The sequence below is a fragment of the Bombus pyrosoma genome, linkage group LG11 (assembly GCF_014825855.1).
Source record: "Bombus pyrosoma isolate SC7728 linkage group LG11, ASM1482585v1, whole genome shotgun sequence".
In the NCBI taxonomy this organism is placed as follows: Eukaryota; Metazoa; Arthropoda; class Insecta; order Hymenoptera; family Apidae; genus Bombus; species Bombus pyrosoma.
This window is the reverse complement of record NC_057780.1, coordinates 5,335,377-5,351,822: the sequence shown is the minus strand read 5'-3', so window position 1 is coordinate 5,351,822 and position 16,446 is coordinate 5,335,377. Positions and strand designations below refer to the sequence as shown.

Here is a 16,446-nt window from a genome sequence, read left to right as displayed (position 1 = left end):
GATTGTTGAATTAATAATCGCATTTCAAAACAACTATTTTGCGACCCTTCTGCGCACTTCATTTATTTTAAGATACAATTTAATTATGTATAAAACAACTTATTTTACATAACACTTTCAATATTATTTTAAATAAATTTCTTTTATCGTCGAACCTATGTACTATTTTCCTATACATTATGAAAATATTATTAGCTTTATGCACTTGCTTGATACACAAATTTTGATTAGTTTATTATATTTTAAAATGAATTTCTTCTTAATAGAGAATTTATTCACTTAACAGTGAATAAATATATTATAGGAACAATGAATATTATAAATAATATACAACGTGGAAAAAAGATATATTCTTTTTTCAGATAAATACCAGGAACCATATTTATTTCTTTTCCACTAAATTACACTAACATTATAGATAATACAAAACCAAAATTGAATTTTAGAAGAGTTTTAAAAATTTTGTTTCCCAACTTTTAACAAGAATTTGTAATATTGTCATTATTTAGTATATTTGAATGTACAACTTATGTCATTTTATTAAATACACAAATTACAGTTTTAGAGTATTACATAAACATAAGCACTGATATAAATTTGTTAAAATGTTTAGTAAAATGAAATATTTCTATAAAAAAATGTTTGGCATAGATAATTAAACATAAATATGAAATTTTACCAGATTATATAATACTTCATAGTGATTTACTTTTTATCATTTATTAAATATTATTAAATAGCTACTACTATATATCTACATTTTACAAGGAATTTGATAAAATTAAATTTACAAAAATAATAAGAGGAACTTCTAAATTAAATAAAAACATTGTAATCAAGAAATATAATTATTTCACTATTGGAAAAGTTAAATGTACGGTTATATAAAAACAGTATCGTGAAATATTTCTAAAATGCGAAAACATTCTATAAAGTACATAAATTTTCATTATATTCTATCTTTTATATTAATTAATTTTCATGTTTCTATTCAAATATCATGTTTAAATAAATTTTGTACATATTATAAATATTTTACAATTACTTGCTATGTAATTTTTCAATGCAAACACTAAGCTCTTGAAGACATTCCAACAAATTATTCATATTAGCACTTGAATGTCGTAAACCTGATTGTTCTCCACCAATTCCTTGCCTTTGACCTAACTCAAAATGAAGTTTAGCTAATTGCTCTTGTTGCTCTCGTATTTCTGTCATTTGTTCCATACTACAATCCTTTCCTGTATTTCAATTCTATATTATTCCAATTTTATATTTACTTTGCTATATTGAAAAGCATATTTCACATACCAAATGCTCGTAAATTACCACTATGGAAATCTTCCAAAAGTTGTAATAAAGCTTGTTCCATACGACGAACATCAGGAACCTCTGACAAAAAGCAATGATGTTTGCATGGTGCCATAGCTTTATTTAATGACACCAAAACACAACCAAAAAATATAATGAAAACTTAACAATACTTAAAACAGAAAAATATATGAAAAGATTATAATATATTATTAATTAAAAAAAATATAAATTTTCGTATTATTAAATATAATATGTGACATTATATAACTGAAAATTAAATAAAAAGATATTATTTAAATGTTGCTGTAAATATTTTTAGGATACTTACTACTATATTCTAAATAATATTTTTAAAATATTACTATGAAGTACGAAGTTACCTCTATGTTGACGATTTATTTTTGGTAGTTCTGGTCGATTTGGTTTTTGCTTTTCCTTCTCATTCATATACATTAGACGTGACTGATTACCATGATTTGAAAGATTCACAGCACGGCCAGAAACCATAGATCCTTGACTTGTTGCCTGACCAGAACTTCCTTTACTAATAATTGGTGATGTTTGTACATTAGTTTCCCATAATACTTGTTGCTGAAATAATAAACTCTTTTACTGTTTTTATTGTTTTATTTAAACCATCTATTTATTCATTTTTTCGAAATGATACATTTGAATTTATGTTTTAGTAGTCAAAATTAGGTAACTAATACTAAATTCATACCGATATATGAGAACTATGTGTATCATTTTTACTTGGATGATGAGATCTTGCTGGTGTGGAAGGTGGTGTAGCTTCTCCACCTTGACTTAATGGTTCTTCACATTCTTCTTCTTGAACCAATTGTTGCAATTCACCACATCCAGACTTTTCGGTCATCCTGAGAAATTCATTAATTTAATCAAAATTTATATTCTTGTTGTTATTAAATTTAGATATTTGTAGAATTTATATATATATCAATGAATAAGTAAATTTAAATAACATTTAAATGACATTTTACAAGAAACAGAAGAAATAAAATATTTAAATACTTGTATATACATACGCAATAGATCTAACCAAACCCTTTTTTAAACTTGATATTTTTTATTGTACTAACATAAAAAATATTATTACAATCTAAACATGTTATTACACATTCACAATTATGTTATTAGTAATTGTTTTGTTTATTGACTCTTTTTCTAAATTACGTAGTATTGTAATGTTTTTAATGTATTGCCTCCAAATTATAAAAGCATTTCTATGAAATATATTTTATTATATGTATAATCTTCCTTTTCCTTCAAAGAATAAAAAAAATTGAGAAAGAAACGTTTTATGAAAATAAACAGTTACAGAATTAATTTTTCATGATTATATATTTTCGATTGTACTTTGTACATCTTGACATGCACATAATATACAAACAAATCATCTGATTATCTGTAATTTCTGATAAGTGATAACTGGCATTTGTATACCTATATATAACTCAAATTTTATGTTGATAAAAAATGTTGATTAAGTATTATAACTTTTAACAAAACATTTACAAATACGTGTCATACACGCTATTTCATATACGATATGATTAAAAACCATACATGGTTTATTCATTACATTTAGCATAGTGACACTTGAAAATGTTTCTACAATTCATTTCTAACCTTTATATCAAGGAAATTATGACAATGTAGCACGAAGGAAATTTTAATTAAAATACACATCTTAAGAAATTTCATTTTAAAAGTGAGTATAATATTTATATTATAAAATGAAAAATTATATATACATATATGTATATAAATACAAAGCTATTTTAAAGATACTTAAGTCGATTTAGATCATGTATAATAAGAGAAATGATAACATATCTTTATGTTATAGATATAACTAATATTTCTATGATTGCAAGAATTACTTGGTGAAACTTGGGATGCAAAAGGTTTAACAAGAACAAGCAAAAGACAATCTGATGATTCATCTTATTAAAATAGATAATTATAAAACTATACAATGTCTAACTCAAAACTTGTTTTGAATATTATAAGGTAGAATATTATTAAATATTATCAATATCTTCCTGGGAACTATTAGTAAATATAATTTATTTATTTAGTCTTGAAGGAATGATCATGAAGTTTAATGTGACGTCAGATATGACTATCAATAACATAAAAAATATTGCAATAAAACATTTCTACGGTGATGATAAATCAAGAAGTCCAACTAACTTTCGTTTAGTTCATACATCTGAATTCAAGTGGCTTATAGATGATCATAGTGTAATTAATGAAAAAGTTAATGAAAATGGTAAAACAATTTGCTAAAATTCTGTGCTATATCAGCAGATATATTAAGCAAAATAAAATGATTATCTTTATTACAGATGAATTAATGTTAATAAAGATACGTCCAACACCCGTAAATGAAAATTTATCTGCAGAAATTTTGAAAGGTCCAGATGAAGAAGTAGTACTACAAATAACAAAAGATTTACCTATACGTAATCCACCTAAACCTATTCCATTTCTTCCTTGCCCTGCAGATGTAAATATACACACACATGTATAATTATTGCATTTTCTGTATTGAGAAAATTTACGTTATATATTTTATATTATAGTTTCAGAATGAAATACGAAAAATTTTAATTACACTTGTAAAAGCATCAGCAAGGATTATATCGTATAGCCCAGAAGCACAAAAGTTTTATGATATCTTAAAAGAAAAATTAGAGGCAAGATGTAAACCAAATATTAATACAAATGCTGCAAAAACTCTCACAGAAATGGGTTTTTCTGAGAAAAAAGTTCTGAAAGCTCTTCACTTACGAAAGTACGCAATCTACTATTTAATTTAATGTTCAGGAGTATTAATAAATTAAAAGTAATATTTTATATTCTGATTTTTAATTTATTACAGATCAAATATAGTGGAAGCATTAGAATGGTTAGCAGAACATCAGAATGATCCAGAAGATGATGATGATGATTACTTAGATTTGATATCTATTGAAAAAGGTAATAATAAAGATGTTGCAGTTTCCAGTTCATCTATTTATACATCAAAAATGTCTTAGGGGAAACAGGTATTGATTTATTTGAAGGAGCTAATTATTTAGATAATACTTAATACAAGTCAAGTACAAATAAATCTTTTAGATTTTATTCTCGAGAAAATTTTAAATTATGATAAGCGTATATTTTAAAAAATCATTTCATTTTTTGTTATATATAAAGTTCTATAAATATTATATAATAATAATGTAGTTTTTTTTTATAAATTATATTCTTATTCAATTTCATATTTAAAACATTCATACATTAATTCATACATATTTAAAATCATTCATATAATTATTAAAACTAAAACATATTACAATTAAAAATAAAACTTCACAAAGAGACCACTTCTTTTCAGGAATATTAAAAATTTGTTTACAGCTCATATTTGGATTTATAAAATAATAATAGATGTAATAAACATATTGATTGAAAATGATTAAAATTATGATAAATCATACGTTATTATTACATGTTGATTTATAATTGTACACAAATAAATTGATAATTATATGTAGGATGTGAAAATTTGAAGAAGGAAGAAAATGTACTCAGCATAGTAGATCGTTTACTAAAAAGTTACCGTTACTATAGGAAGATGGATTTCAAACCTAGTTCTAGAGCAGTACAATCACTATCAGAGATGGGATTTGAAGAAAAGAATATTATTGAGGCACTAAAAATTACTGGAAACAATCAAATTAATGCTGTGAGTAATCTATATAAATTTAATTTTATTACATTTCAAATATATTCTTCTTTTTAGTGCGAATGGTTACTTGGAGAAAGGAGGCATAGTTTACAAAATTTAGATAAAGAACTTGATTCAGGTAGTCAAATTTATAAAGTAATCATGAATGATCCACGTATTCAACTTAGTCTTACAAATCCTAATATGTTACTTGGTAAGATTATTTTTATTAATAAATAATAAAAATTTTAAAATATTAATATAATGAGATAATATAATAATTAATGTAAAAATGAAATTTTTAGTGTATTTATCGCTCTTAGAATCACCAGTAACTATAAGTGAACGAATAAGAGATCCTGAAGTAGGACCAGTATTGGATCACATTATATCAATGTATCATGCCGAAAAACATACGATTCATATCAATCAATATGCAATTGATTTCTGATTTAAATATTATTTTGTAAAATAAATTAATATTAATATTATGAACAATATAATAATAATATAAATTATAATAAAGTAATAAATGAATATCATAAGCTTGTAGCAAAAGATTTTCTAAATGTTTTTAATGATGCTGTAATAGGCATACATATTAATGAAACCTATTATTATGGTAATATATTAGATATATTTAATAGACTTCTATTATATTCATGAATGATGAATTTTATTAACATTGCTAAAAATCTATTTTATGATATGTATATTTTAACATTACATTTTTAATTTTGAGTATATATTCATATGGACATAATATATTTTTTCCAATTTTAGAAAAATATACATGAAACAGAGTATTACATCTCTAGTATTATATTTTAAAAAGTTAAATAGTTCCAAAAAGTACGGTTTACTGTCGCTAGTATCGACTTGAAATTTGACAGATAAATCACACCACGTGTTTCAACTAAATATTTTTTGTAATAATGGTTTATTATTTTACAAGTGAAGGTATTATTATTTATCACTGGCTTCATGTTTTATGTATATTTAAATTTTCTCACATTCATTTTACTACTAAAAAAAACTAATAATATTTAGTAAGGTTAGAATGATAATTATAATTTTTAATTATAGTTGTACAACCATCGGTAACATTATTTATGGGAGTCGACCAATATGAAAGTAAGTGAAAAATTCTAAAATATATTATAATGTATAAGATACGTTCTTTCAATATATATTTTTCTAGATGATGATCTCATAAAGTGGGGTTGGCCAGAAGATGTTTGGTTTCATGTTGACAAATATTCTTCAGCGCATGTATACCTTCGACTTCGCCTTGTAAATATTTTCTATTAAAAACATGCATGTTCTTCTACATATTTATATATGCGTATCTATATATGAATACATGATTTATAGGGTCAAACAATAGATGACATACCTAGCGTAGTTTTAGAAGATGCAGCACAATTAGTGAAAGCAAATAGTATTGAAGGAAATAAAATGAATGATATCGATGTAGTATACACAATGTGGTCCAATCTGAAAAAAACACCAGGTATGGAAATAGGACAAGTTGGTTTTCATAAAGATAAAGATGTTCGTAAAATTCATGTTGCAAAACGAATAAATACTATTGTTAATCGATTGAATAAAACTAAACGTTCAGAACAAGTAAATTTAAGATCAGAAAGAGAACAACGAGACAGAAATGAACGGGAAGATAAAAAGAGACTTTTGAGAGAGCAAAAAGAAAGAGAAAAGGCAGAAGAAAAACGAAGAAAGGAAGAAGCAGAAATGAGGTTAGACAAAGATTATGGTACATTATTAACAAATATAAATTGTTTAATCTTGTCAGGCTTAACATTATTTTTTACTTTTACAGAAGTTATAATTCTTTATTTAATACATCTAATATGACATCAAATGTAGAAAATAGTGGATATGATTCAGATGATTTTATGTGATGAAATTATTAATATTATTTGTAATTCGATTGCCTACTCACCATAGTTTGGAATAATAGATGAATATATTTAAAACAAAAAACATATATAATTTCAAAATTAAATTTGGTTGATATTTTAAAAGAAAATTATCATTAAACATTACGAAAATCTAAAATAACAAGGTAATGTTGAAACTAATAAAATGTTAATTAAAATATTTTTAAAACTGGATTAAAGTACAAGTTTTGCACAAATTGCAAAACAATTTTTAACATTAAGTGGGTTTCTCTTATATGAATTCTATTAAGAACATTAATATGTATATTAATATATACATTAGTAAGTAAATAAATATAATATTAATTATGTATTTTAATATGTTAGTACTTATTTTATGTAAGATATTCCATATAAATGATAATTTACATACCTTAGTATTATTAATAGTTGAAATCAATTACTATAAAATATATAAAATTTTCAAACATTTATTTCTATAAAGGATATTAAAAAATTATACAAGACATATTTTATTATGAAAATAAATAATAATTATTACTATAACAATGTAACATTAACAGCTTCCAATGCATTAACTATCCATGGGGGATATTCCTTATTTGGAAACAAATCCAACATGAATTGCTGTATAAATTCTGGGAATCTTTGTTCTTGGATACTTTGTCTAATATCTTTCATCAATTTCATTTGGAATGCAATATTATGAACAGATAGTAAATGACATGCAACCGTTTCTACCGTTACAATATGATGAAGATAAGCACGTGTGTATGTTTTGCATGTACTACATTCACATGATTCATCTATTGGCCTCATATCTCTGCGATATTGAACTTGTTTTAAATTTAATTGACCAGTACGTACCAAAGCACAGCCAAACCTCTAAAAAAGTAATATATGCATCAACAGATTTCATTTTATCGCCTTGTTGCACTTTATGTATATTCTTCTTTAATTCAAACACATTATCTGTAATTAATTACCGCTGTTCTTGTAGGAAATACACAGTCAAACATATCTATTCCTAAAGCACAACAAATAACTAAATCAATAGCAAATCCAACACCCATTAAATAACGTGGTTTAGTTTTTGGAAGTATATTTGTAGTAAGGTGTACCATTCTCCAAAAATCATCTTTAGATTCTCCACCACTAGAAATATTATTAATCATAAAATAATCTTCCTCTTTCTCTAAATTAATGCATCTAAATTAATATTTTACCTTAATCCACCTACAGCATAGCCATTCACTTCACGTTTAATTAATTGATTTGCACATTCTGATCTAAGTTTAGGATCAAGACCTCCTTGTACAATTGGAAATATACTTTGCTCACTTGATCTCTGATGTGATTTTAAACATCTATCTAACCATCTAGTTGTTCTGTAAATAATATATTGAGTATTAAAAATGATTTTGATAGGAATTAATAATATATTATATACGTAAATGCAATAATATTATTTATAAATTATATATATAAATGCAATTCTACCTATGCATTGCTTCTTCTACTCTTGGTCCTGTTAATGTAGTTTTAACAACATCATCAAGTTGCATAATTATATCTGCTCCTATTATGTTTTGTATTTGTATAGAATGTTCAGGTGTCAACATGCAATCTGTTCCTGTAAAGTAATATTAAAATATTTGCATTTTTACATAATACAAGTACATATTGTTCTTATACAATGATTACCATTATATGGTGATTTAAACTTGACACCTTCTTCCGTAATTTTAGCAAGTTCTAGTAATGATACCATTTGAAAACCACCAGAATCTGTTAATAATGCTCTTTTCCAATTCATAAAATTATGTAAACCACCAGCTTTCTGCATTATATTAAGACCCTACAAAATCCGGTTTTTATCAATAACATATTTGTTCACTTTATTTGATTACAAGTAACTCAATTATTGTATATCTTGAAGAAATATTAAAAGCTTTATGCTTTATATATTTATATATATTACATACAGGTCTTGTTCCAAGATGATATGTATTTCCAAGTATAATTTGACAATTCAATTGTTCTAATTGTTGAGGTAATATGCCTTTTAAAGTACCCTAAAACATTAATATTGCTATTAAAATGTATAATGTGACTGATTTATACATATATATATATCTACAATATGACTGTAAGTAATAGAATATTTTATAAACAATTAAATCATATTACAAATTTAATGATATGCCAAATATGATTTGCAATGTCATAAAACATTAATCTTTTTTTTTTAAATTTTATTTAACTTACCTGTGTACCTACTGGCATAAATACTGGTGTATCCACATGATGATGAATGAGAGTCATCCTACCAGTTCTGGCTTTTGTAGTTTGACATTCGTAAAATATTTCGAAAAGTAATGGTGATTTTCGTTGTTGTAACATTTTCTTCAGTTTAATAATTTAGCAAATAATGTCAATAATATATTTTGTTTCATATACATACATAATTAATAAAATATTTATAAAACTGTCGCTTATATCACAATTTACAATAGTAATAATAGCTTATTGTACATCTAAAAATATTCATACATTTTACTTGATAAATTATCATTATGATATATATATATTGTTTAAAACATTGGATTAATTTATAAGTAATTGCCGCTTACAACGTTGTAGACTGCGATACAACAAGGATACGCCCATATGTTATAGTAGCTAATAATAAGATGTTTATACATTACATCGCAAAATAAAAATGAAATTTTCTAGGGCTTTTCTTAGATTGAGGTTAGGTTTAGGTTTAGCTCTGAAGTAAAATTACGAGTACGTATAATTGATTGCGATATTTCTTTCGTGATATTTTGCTTATTTAAACAGGCCTTTTAACAATATCAAAGTTTGAGAAAGAAATTGGAAATACTGGCCAAATTGCTCACTATTACCAATTTAAATATACAAAGTCCATAATAGCAACACTGTCGCAGAACTTCTGCTTGTTGTAAATATCACATTATCAATGTAGTCTTTGATTACAATGCGTTAAAATAGAATAATAATATTTATTTTGTACCCTTATCAATATTAAAACATGTTTTTATAGGATAGTTATAGATTATGAAAAGTCCATATACTAGAAATTTAATTTTCTCTAGTGAAAAATTGGTATCCTACAATTTGTGTCCTACATTTTTTGTCCTAGAGATATTATCCTTTGTTTTATAGAATACAAGTATTAAAAAATAATGCTCATACCTTGTTGGTGTTTTATATTAAGTTCACGATAAAGTTTAATGAGAGTAATTTAAAGAAGATAACAAGAAAGAGAAATTTGTATTACTTGTGAAACTATGTTGAAACCAAAAGCATTAACACAAGTACTTAGTCAAGCTAATACCGGCGGCGTAGAAAATACATTGTAAGTAAAATATTTCTTTCGTTAAATTAAGCACGATTTATATGCATGTTTTTTTTTTAAATATAATCTAATAACTATGTAATGTTATAAGATGTATAAATATTAATAAACATGCAAGTGAAATCACATATATAAATTTACATATTTTTCTTATCGTTATTGTAATTAGGAAAACAAAAGTTTGTGATCAAATATTTTAAATGAAAATATATTTCAGATTATTAAATAGAGATGGTGGTTTATTAGCTTACAGTGGTTATGGAGATAAAGATGCAAGAGTAACTGCTGCTATTACAAGTAATATTTGGTCAGCTTATGAAAAAAATGGACGAAATGCATTTAAGGAAGATGAATTGCAATTTGTATTAATGGATTGTGTGGTAATTATCAAATATTAATAGATTTGATTATCAAGTAATTAATTATATAATACTTAAATTCTATGCAATTACATGGCTTTATTAATATCTTTTACGAATTGATTACAAATAAAAATGTTTGCAATGTACTGCAAAAATATTTTTAGTAAAATAATATATATATAGTTATTAGTTTTTATTGCAAATTATTGTTCAGAAATTTCAGTTGCATATTAATGAAAAGTTGTAAACAACATACAATACATTTGTAACATGTTTTTTAATGAAACATTTTCTTTTAGGAGGGCAAAGTTGTTATTACTGAAGTTGCTAATTTGTTGTTATGTTTGTATGCAAAAGAAAATGTGGGATTTGGTTTACTAAGAGAAAAAGCACAAGCTTTAGCAAGATACCTTGATCAACCACTAAAAACAATAGCAAATATGCCTTAATCAATGTTTAAACATATATCCAATTATGTTGTAAAATTTAGTTTTATATTTTAATATTTATAATTTATTGTAAAGTAAATTGATACTTGGTACTGTCTTGTAAATAATATATTTTCAATTAATAAAAAACTTATGTAATCATTTATATATCAAAATTTATAAAAATGTGATACCCTTAGAAAATAAATCTAGGTTCGAAATAAAATGTTAGTAGCATCTTTAAAAATATTCTTGAGAACTTCATAGAAATGAAGTTTTAAATTTTATTGTAATCGGTGAAATGTCATATATCTTTTAATAATATGAAATATCTATATAGAGAATCTTTAAAAAAATTTAGAAATTAAATATTAAATTCATATATTCATATACATTAATAAACATATGCAATGTTAAACATAATTAATAGATATATATATGTCCTTTATAAATAGAATTGCTTTTATTTTAAATCCACAATTTGTATGTTATAAATTTTATTTATTTCATTTGCATTTATATACTCCCTCCTATAATCTTTTTCTATGTAATTTGAAATATTTATCGGTATTAAAACTTACTTTTGATGCATATAAATATTACTTTCTTTTCTAACAATAAACATCAAACAGTTAATAGACTTAGAAATATATCTATGAAAGTACAAACTCTTTTACATATAGAGTTATATATACCTATGTATAATATGATAATTCTAATATCAATTAGATTAATCATACAAGTTAAACACAAGTTCACTGAGTTACATTATACATTGCACAAAATGACTAACGTTGGTCCTAAAATTTTCCTGTTATTTTGAGTACATAAAATGATAATTACTAGCAAAATTATTGTAAACTATATAATTAAATTTTCATGTATTAATGTTTACCGAGTGACATATTGTGAATGTAAATCGTAATTAACTAATAATATCACTAAATTATTTTATATATGTTTAGAAAAATTTTTTTTTATGAAACTATTGTATATATGTATATATAATATACAATTTATTATATATTATATATAACATAATTCTAACAATACCTATAACAATTTAGTGCTACGTGTAAGTTTTTTCTCATGAATAATGCTTTTAAATACAAGTATATTGTCTACAACACTTCTTTAATAGGCCTTCAACAATTGACAGTTTATGTTAATGCCTATTATAAAGTGTTTTTAATTCTATAATTATATAATAAAGATTTGTTGTAGTCTTAAATATATATAAAAATGGAAACGCTTATCTAAACAAAGTAGATGCACTGTAAATAAAAGAAGAAAGAAGAAAATAAAATAATATGTATCTTTTATACATACATAATTTCATAGTCTACCTTCCTAATTGCTTTGCATTAAATGAAATATTATGAAATAGAAATTATATGCATATAGAAAATAATACTTAAGTAATTGAGAATTATTCAGCTTTCTTTAAATGTTTCATATGGTTTAAACTTTTGTATTCAAATCTTTTCGCTATATATTATCGTATATTAGTAAACGATATAATAAATTGCTTTTGTTAAAAATTACATTCATTCTTTTTTTTCATCCACGTTATTACATGTCAAAATTAGTTTTACATTTGTAGTTATAACTTTGTATTTGATAATCAAAAGTATCATGCTAAATATACAAATATTATTTTATGTTTTATAGCGGCAGTGCGAAGGTAAGTAATTTAGATAATATTATGACAAAGATACGATTAGAAAAAAAATTATTTTTATACAACTTGTTACAAAAAGATAAACTATTTATTACTAGAGAGTATTTATATTCATTGTAGAAATTTGTATGAAAAAGATTGCCTTTATGAATGCTATTGTCTTTTAAACTATTTAGTGAACTAAAACATTACTAAATAACAATTTCTTTTCATAGCATATTAATATTAGTGATTGCGTGTATATATGTATTAATATTTTTTATATTTGGTACATTCTTTTTTAAAAGGAGAGTGTCACAGATTATAAGTGGGATAAAAAGTTTTACTTCAGTATTAATTTCTTTCATTATAAAATGTATGATCCCTTATGGAATGATTAAGCACTATTTCTATCACTACAATCCATATTCATTCTCGTTAAATGTTTGTTTGATAAATTAAAATTATGATTGGAAAAGATAAAACGATTCACTTATTAATGTGTGATACTTTCGGTTTTTAAAGCTTCACCATGTGTTGTTGCATAATAACTACGTATCTACAAAAGGTATTATACCTTTGTATTTTCTTTTTTGTTATTATCACTGTACATGAAAAATGAAGCAATGAAGATCTTTTGTGAACTTAAACTTTTACATGTAGAAATAAAAACAGTCTTCATCTTGTTGCTGCGCAGCTGATTTAATTAAATGAAGCAAGAAAAGAAAAGGACGGATTTAGAGATTACATGCGAGAACCCTTCTGCTGCAGAACCTAAAATATAATTTAATGATTCAAGCTTAGTAAGATTATATTATGAGATTCATATTAAAAATTATATTCCATTGAAAAAAAATATAAATATGAATGTAAAACCTTTATTAAGTAGAATATGCGAATGTCATTTATTCTTAGCATTGTTCAGCCTCTGCATTTTGTTGTATAAATTGTAATAACACAATATCTTCATATTTTGAAGAAAATATTTTGATGAATATACAATAGAGTAATAATAAATGAAACCTTATTATATGAACACTGATTTTGTAAATTATTTAATTATTAAAAATATTTTACTATAAATTCAATGTATATTACAAAAGATTTCAATTTAAAAAATTTCTATTGTAAATATAATACTTTCAAAATATAATTCAAACACATGCATTAATAAATGATGCAGGACAACAGGGTAGAAAGTAACCAAACCAATAAAAGAAAAAATTCTTTATTTAGTGTACAGCATGCAGTACAAAAAAACCGTGGGTGTAATACATACAGCAAATATCAGAGGCAGAACATGCTCATGCAAATTGGCCCCTGAATTAATGATATGTTTTGAGAAGAAAAATATAAATAACTAATTAGTAATATTATATTATAATTTAAATAAATTTTAGTCATAAAAAAGGATAAATCTATAAATATTTTTAATTTTTATATAAAAACAATATAAAATGTTTTTTATAAAACTTAGTAGCATATATTTAATACCAACTATAAGGTACTTTTATATTATCTTGCATCATAAAACAAAGTATTCATAACGTGTGCCTAATTAGGTAAAAGATTTATAGAAAAGATAGAGATTTAAATATATGTGACTTCATTTACATAAAACTATAAAAATTTCCTAACTATAAACGCTTTTTTTGAAATGGTATAATTCCATATTTTATTTATATGTATTCCAATTTTTTATTAATTATAATCTTTGGTAATAAAATATAAACATAACTGTTGACATTAGTAATACGATTTCATGTTACAATTATGACAAAATAAATAATAAATAGAAAGAAAGTAACATAATTATTTAATAAAATTATGAACAAAGATTATGTATAATTGCTTTGGTTAAAAGAGTGACATAAGAATTTTGAATGCAATAATGATACCTTAACACGATCCGTTGATTCTTGTTCCTTACTATTGAGTTGACTGGCTCCATATTCTCGACTGACCACACATAGAAATTCAGCATGATCGTTATTTCCATAATTATATTGAGATCCTATATTGACTAACTAAAATAAATAAGAGTACAATTTTAATTTTACAATGCATGTTATTTGTTTTTGTATTATTAATGTATGTTAAAAAGGATAAAACACTAATATATCAAATAAAAATATATTTAATTTAAAATATAAAATACCTGCTCAAATTTCCATCCATCAGACATTGTTGATACCATTTGAGTTAATTCATCTTCATGACACTGAATGACTCTATAAACATGTTTCTTTGAATCTCTTAATGGTCTGGTATCTCTTAAGATAATTCTTTCTTTCACTAGCCGAATGAGTTCTGTAATATTATAAAATTCTGCTTCTTCTAAGACACCTTCTTCTGTTAAATCTTTATTAATAACCAATTTCCCATGACGTAAGTAATTTAAAACAGGACTAAAATATGTTGGATCACGATCTATTAAATATGCTCCAGTTTCATCCTGTACAATGAAGTATACAAATAATTTTTCATAAATGATACATATTTTATAACAATACATAATTCGTGTAAAATTACAAATTATAATTTCATACTAATATTTATATACATTATGAATTATTAATGTATAATTATTTTAATATAATGATACATATGCTACACATCATATTAGAAAATAAACAAAATTTGCTATGTCACTCAAGTTTATATATCTTTTAATGTAAAAGGTTTATAAAAATAATTACCTAAATTGGTTTATCTAAAATATTCTTATTAATTACACAAAAAAATATTCATATAGATGAAAATATTTAACAATTTTTGACAACGTTTTAAAATTCGCGGTTATTTAAAAACATCAACTAACCCTGTCTGAGATAAGGTCAGAATCTTCTTGACACAATCGATAGAGAAATGAATTGGGGTCTCTAGCTAAAGTAGTCTTCGCCGTTAAAAAATATGTACCACCAACATTTAATCGAACCCACTGATTATTACACCGTTTTTGAACATGATTTTCTGTCATTTCGTGCGAATTCGTGTCACTGAAATCCTCCATACTTGCTTTGAAACACACGCAACTTTCAGCTCATAGGTTTCTGTGACATAATCAAATCAGTGTCTTAATATTAAGCTCACGAAATTGAAAGTGACATTAAACTATTTTTCAGGTCAAATTTAAATATTTTGTTTGAATTGTTAATTCATTTTGCTACTATTTAATACGTGATATTACTATCAAAATTGCTATTTTATGGCGGGAAAGCAAATTAGAATCATTGTTTATGAAAAAAATAAATATAAATAATAATTTCGTTATATTTGTTGGAAATACAAATTCTGGCACGTATATTTTATAAGGTAGTAGCATGCCGATATTAATGAAATCAATGGTATAAGTATAAGATTTGAATGAATAAAGGAAATCTAATATTTAAATTGTTGATAAGTAACATGTAAGTATCTATACATCCGGCAAAATAGAACTAAAATGTTGTTGGACATGATACGTGCAAGTTGACGAAACAAGTGAAAATATTAGTTTTTGTTTTGCTAGTGAATGGTTATATTTGATATTTATTAAAAATAATTAAAATTCCATACTCATATGGAAAAGTAAGATCTTTTTAAGGGACGTCGAATTGAACGTTCGCGTAAAAATTACGGCTGGGGGTGTGTCTGGGT

At 24.2% G+C, this 16,446-nt stretch overlaps 6 protein-coding genes across 11 annotated transcripts; 3 read left to right on the top strand and 3 right to left on the bottom strand.

Annotated features, from left to right (window-relative positions):
* Positions 1–770: 770 nt before the first annotated feature.
* On the bottom strand, positions 771–3,086 carry LOC122572983 (coiled-coil domain-containing protein 28A). 4 transcript variants are annotated; one of them, XM_043738783.1, is made up of 5 exons: positions 2,965–3,086; positions 2,036–2,192; positions 1,695–1,905; positions 1,312–1,428; positions 771–1,241 (listed from the first exon to the last, which is right to left on the bottom strand). In XM_043738783.1, the coding sequence occupies exons 2-5, from the start codon at positions 2,189–2,191 to the stop codon at positions 1,042–1,044; spliced, it is 684 nt and encodes a 227-aa protein (XP_043594718.1). In that variant the 5' UTR covers position 2,192; positions 2,965–3,086; the 3' UTR covers positions 771–1,041. The 4 variants fall into 4 exon arrangements, with proteins under 4 accessions (XP_043594718.1, XP_043594717.1, XP_043594719.1 ...); XM_043738782.1 differs by lacking the exon at positions 2,965–3,086 and adding an exon at positions 2,779–2,913; XM_043738784.1 differs by lacking the exon at positions 2,965–3,086 and adding an exon at positions 2,361–2,755 and having other exon boundaries at positions 778–1,241; positions 1,312–1,392.
* Positions 2,905–5,598, top strand: LOC122572982 (ubiquitin-associated domain-containing protein 1). The gene is made up of 9 exons (XM_043738780.1): positions 2,905–3,046; positions 3,185–3,348; positions 3,417–3,610; positions 3,687–3,847; positions 3,924–4,135; positions 4,223–4,320; positions 4,881–5,071; positions 5,129–5,267; positions 5,359–5,598. Exons 2-9 carry the CDS (start codon positions 3,314–3,316, stop codon positions 5,502–5,504), a joined length of 1,176 nt encoding a protein of 391 aa, XP_043594715.1. The 5' UTR covers positions 2,905–3,046; positions 3,185–3,313; the 3' UTR covers positions 5,505–5,598.
* A 277-nt stretch (positions 5,599–5,875) lies between these two features.
* On the top strand, positions 5,876–7,333 carry LOC122572984 (coiled-coil domain-containing protein 25). 2 transcript variants are annotated; one of them, XM_043738786.1, is made up of 6 exons: positions 5,876–6,013; positions 6,140–6,187; positions 6,255–6,346; positions 6,428–6,566; positions 6,678–6,810; positions 6,894–7,333. In XM_043738786.1, exons 1-6 carry the CDS (start codon positions 5,989–5,991, stop codon positions 6,973–6,975), a joined length of 519 nt encoding a protein of 172 aa, XP_043594721.1. In that variant the 5' UTR covers positions 5,876–5,988; the 3' UTR covers positions 6,976–7,333. The 2 variants fall into 2 exon arrangements, with proteins under 2 accessions (XP_043594721.1, XP_043594720.1); XM_043738785.1 differs by having other exon boundaries at positions 5,901–6,013; positions 6,428–6,810.
* Positions 7,334–7,429: 96 nt separating this feature from the next.
* On the bottom strand, positions 7,430–9,919 carry LOC122572995 (queuine tRNA-ribosyltransferase catalytic subunit). The gene is made up of 8 exons (XM_043738802.1): positions 9,609–9,919; positions 9,244–9,512; positions 8,961–9,050; positions 8,680–8,833; positions 8,476–8,608; positions 8,202–8,363; positions 7,962–8,130; positions 7,430–7,860 (listed from the first exon to the last, which is right to left on the bottom strand). The coding sequence occupies exons 2-8, from the start codon at positions 9,376–9,378 to the stop codon at positions 7,516–7,518; spliced, it is 1,188 nt and encodes a 395-aa protein (XP_043594737.1). The 5' UTR covers positions 9,379–9,512; positions 9,609–9,919; the 3' UTR covers positions 7,430–7,515.
* A 226-nt stretch (positions 9,920–10,145) lies between these two features.
* On the top strand, positions 10,146–11,313 carry LOC122572996 (ragulator complex protein LAMTOR2). Its single transcript, XM_043738803.1, has 3 exons — positions 10,146–10,357; positions 10,575–10,737; positions 11,019–11,313. The coding sequence occupies exons 1-3, from the start codon at positions 10,290–10,292 to the stop codon at positions 11,166–11,168; spliced, it is 381 nt and encodes a 126-aa protein (XP_043594738.1). The 5' UTR covers positions 10,146–10,289; the 3' UTR covers positions 11,169–11,313.
* A 275-nt stretch (positions 11,314–11,588) lies between these two features.
* On the bottom strand, positions 11,589–15,868 carry LOC122572434 (BTB/POZ domain-containing protein KCTD5). Of its 2 annotated transcripts, XM_043737382.1 has the most exons (4): positions 15,629–15,868; positions 14,966–15,262; positions 14,706–14,834; positions 11,589–13,581 (listed from the first exon to the last, which is right to left on the bottom strand). In XM_043737382.1, exons 1-4 carry the CDS (start codon positions 15,818–15,820, stop codon positions 13,552–13,554), a joined length of 648 nt encoding a protein of 215 aa, XP_043593317.1. In that variant the 5' UTR covers positions 15,821–15,868; the 3' UTR covers positions 11,589–13,551. The 2 variants fall into 2 exon arrangements, with proteins under 2 accessions (XP_043593317.1, XP_043593316.1); XM_043737381.1 differs by lacking the exon at positions 11,589–13,581 and having other exon boundaries at positions 14,006–14,834.
* Between the last annotated feature and the right edge of the window lie 578 nt (positions 15,869–16,446).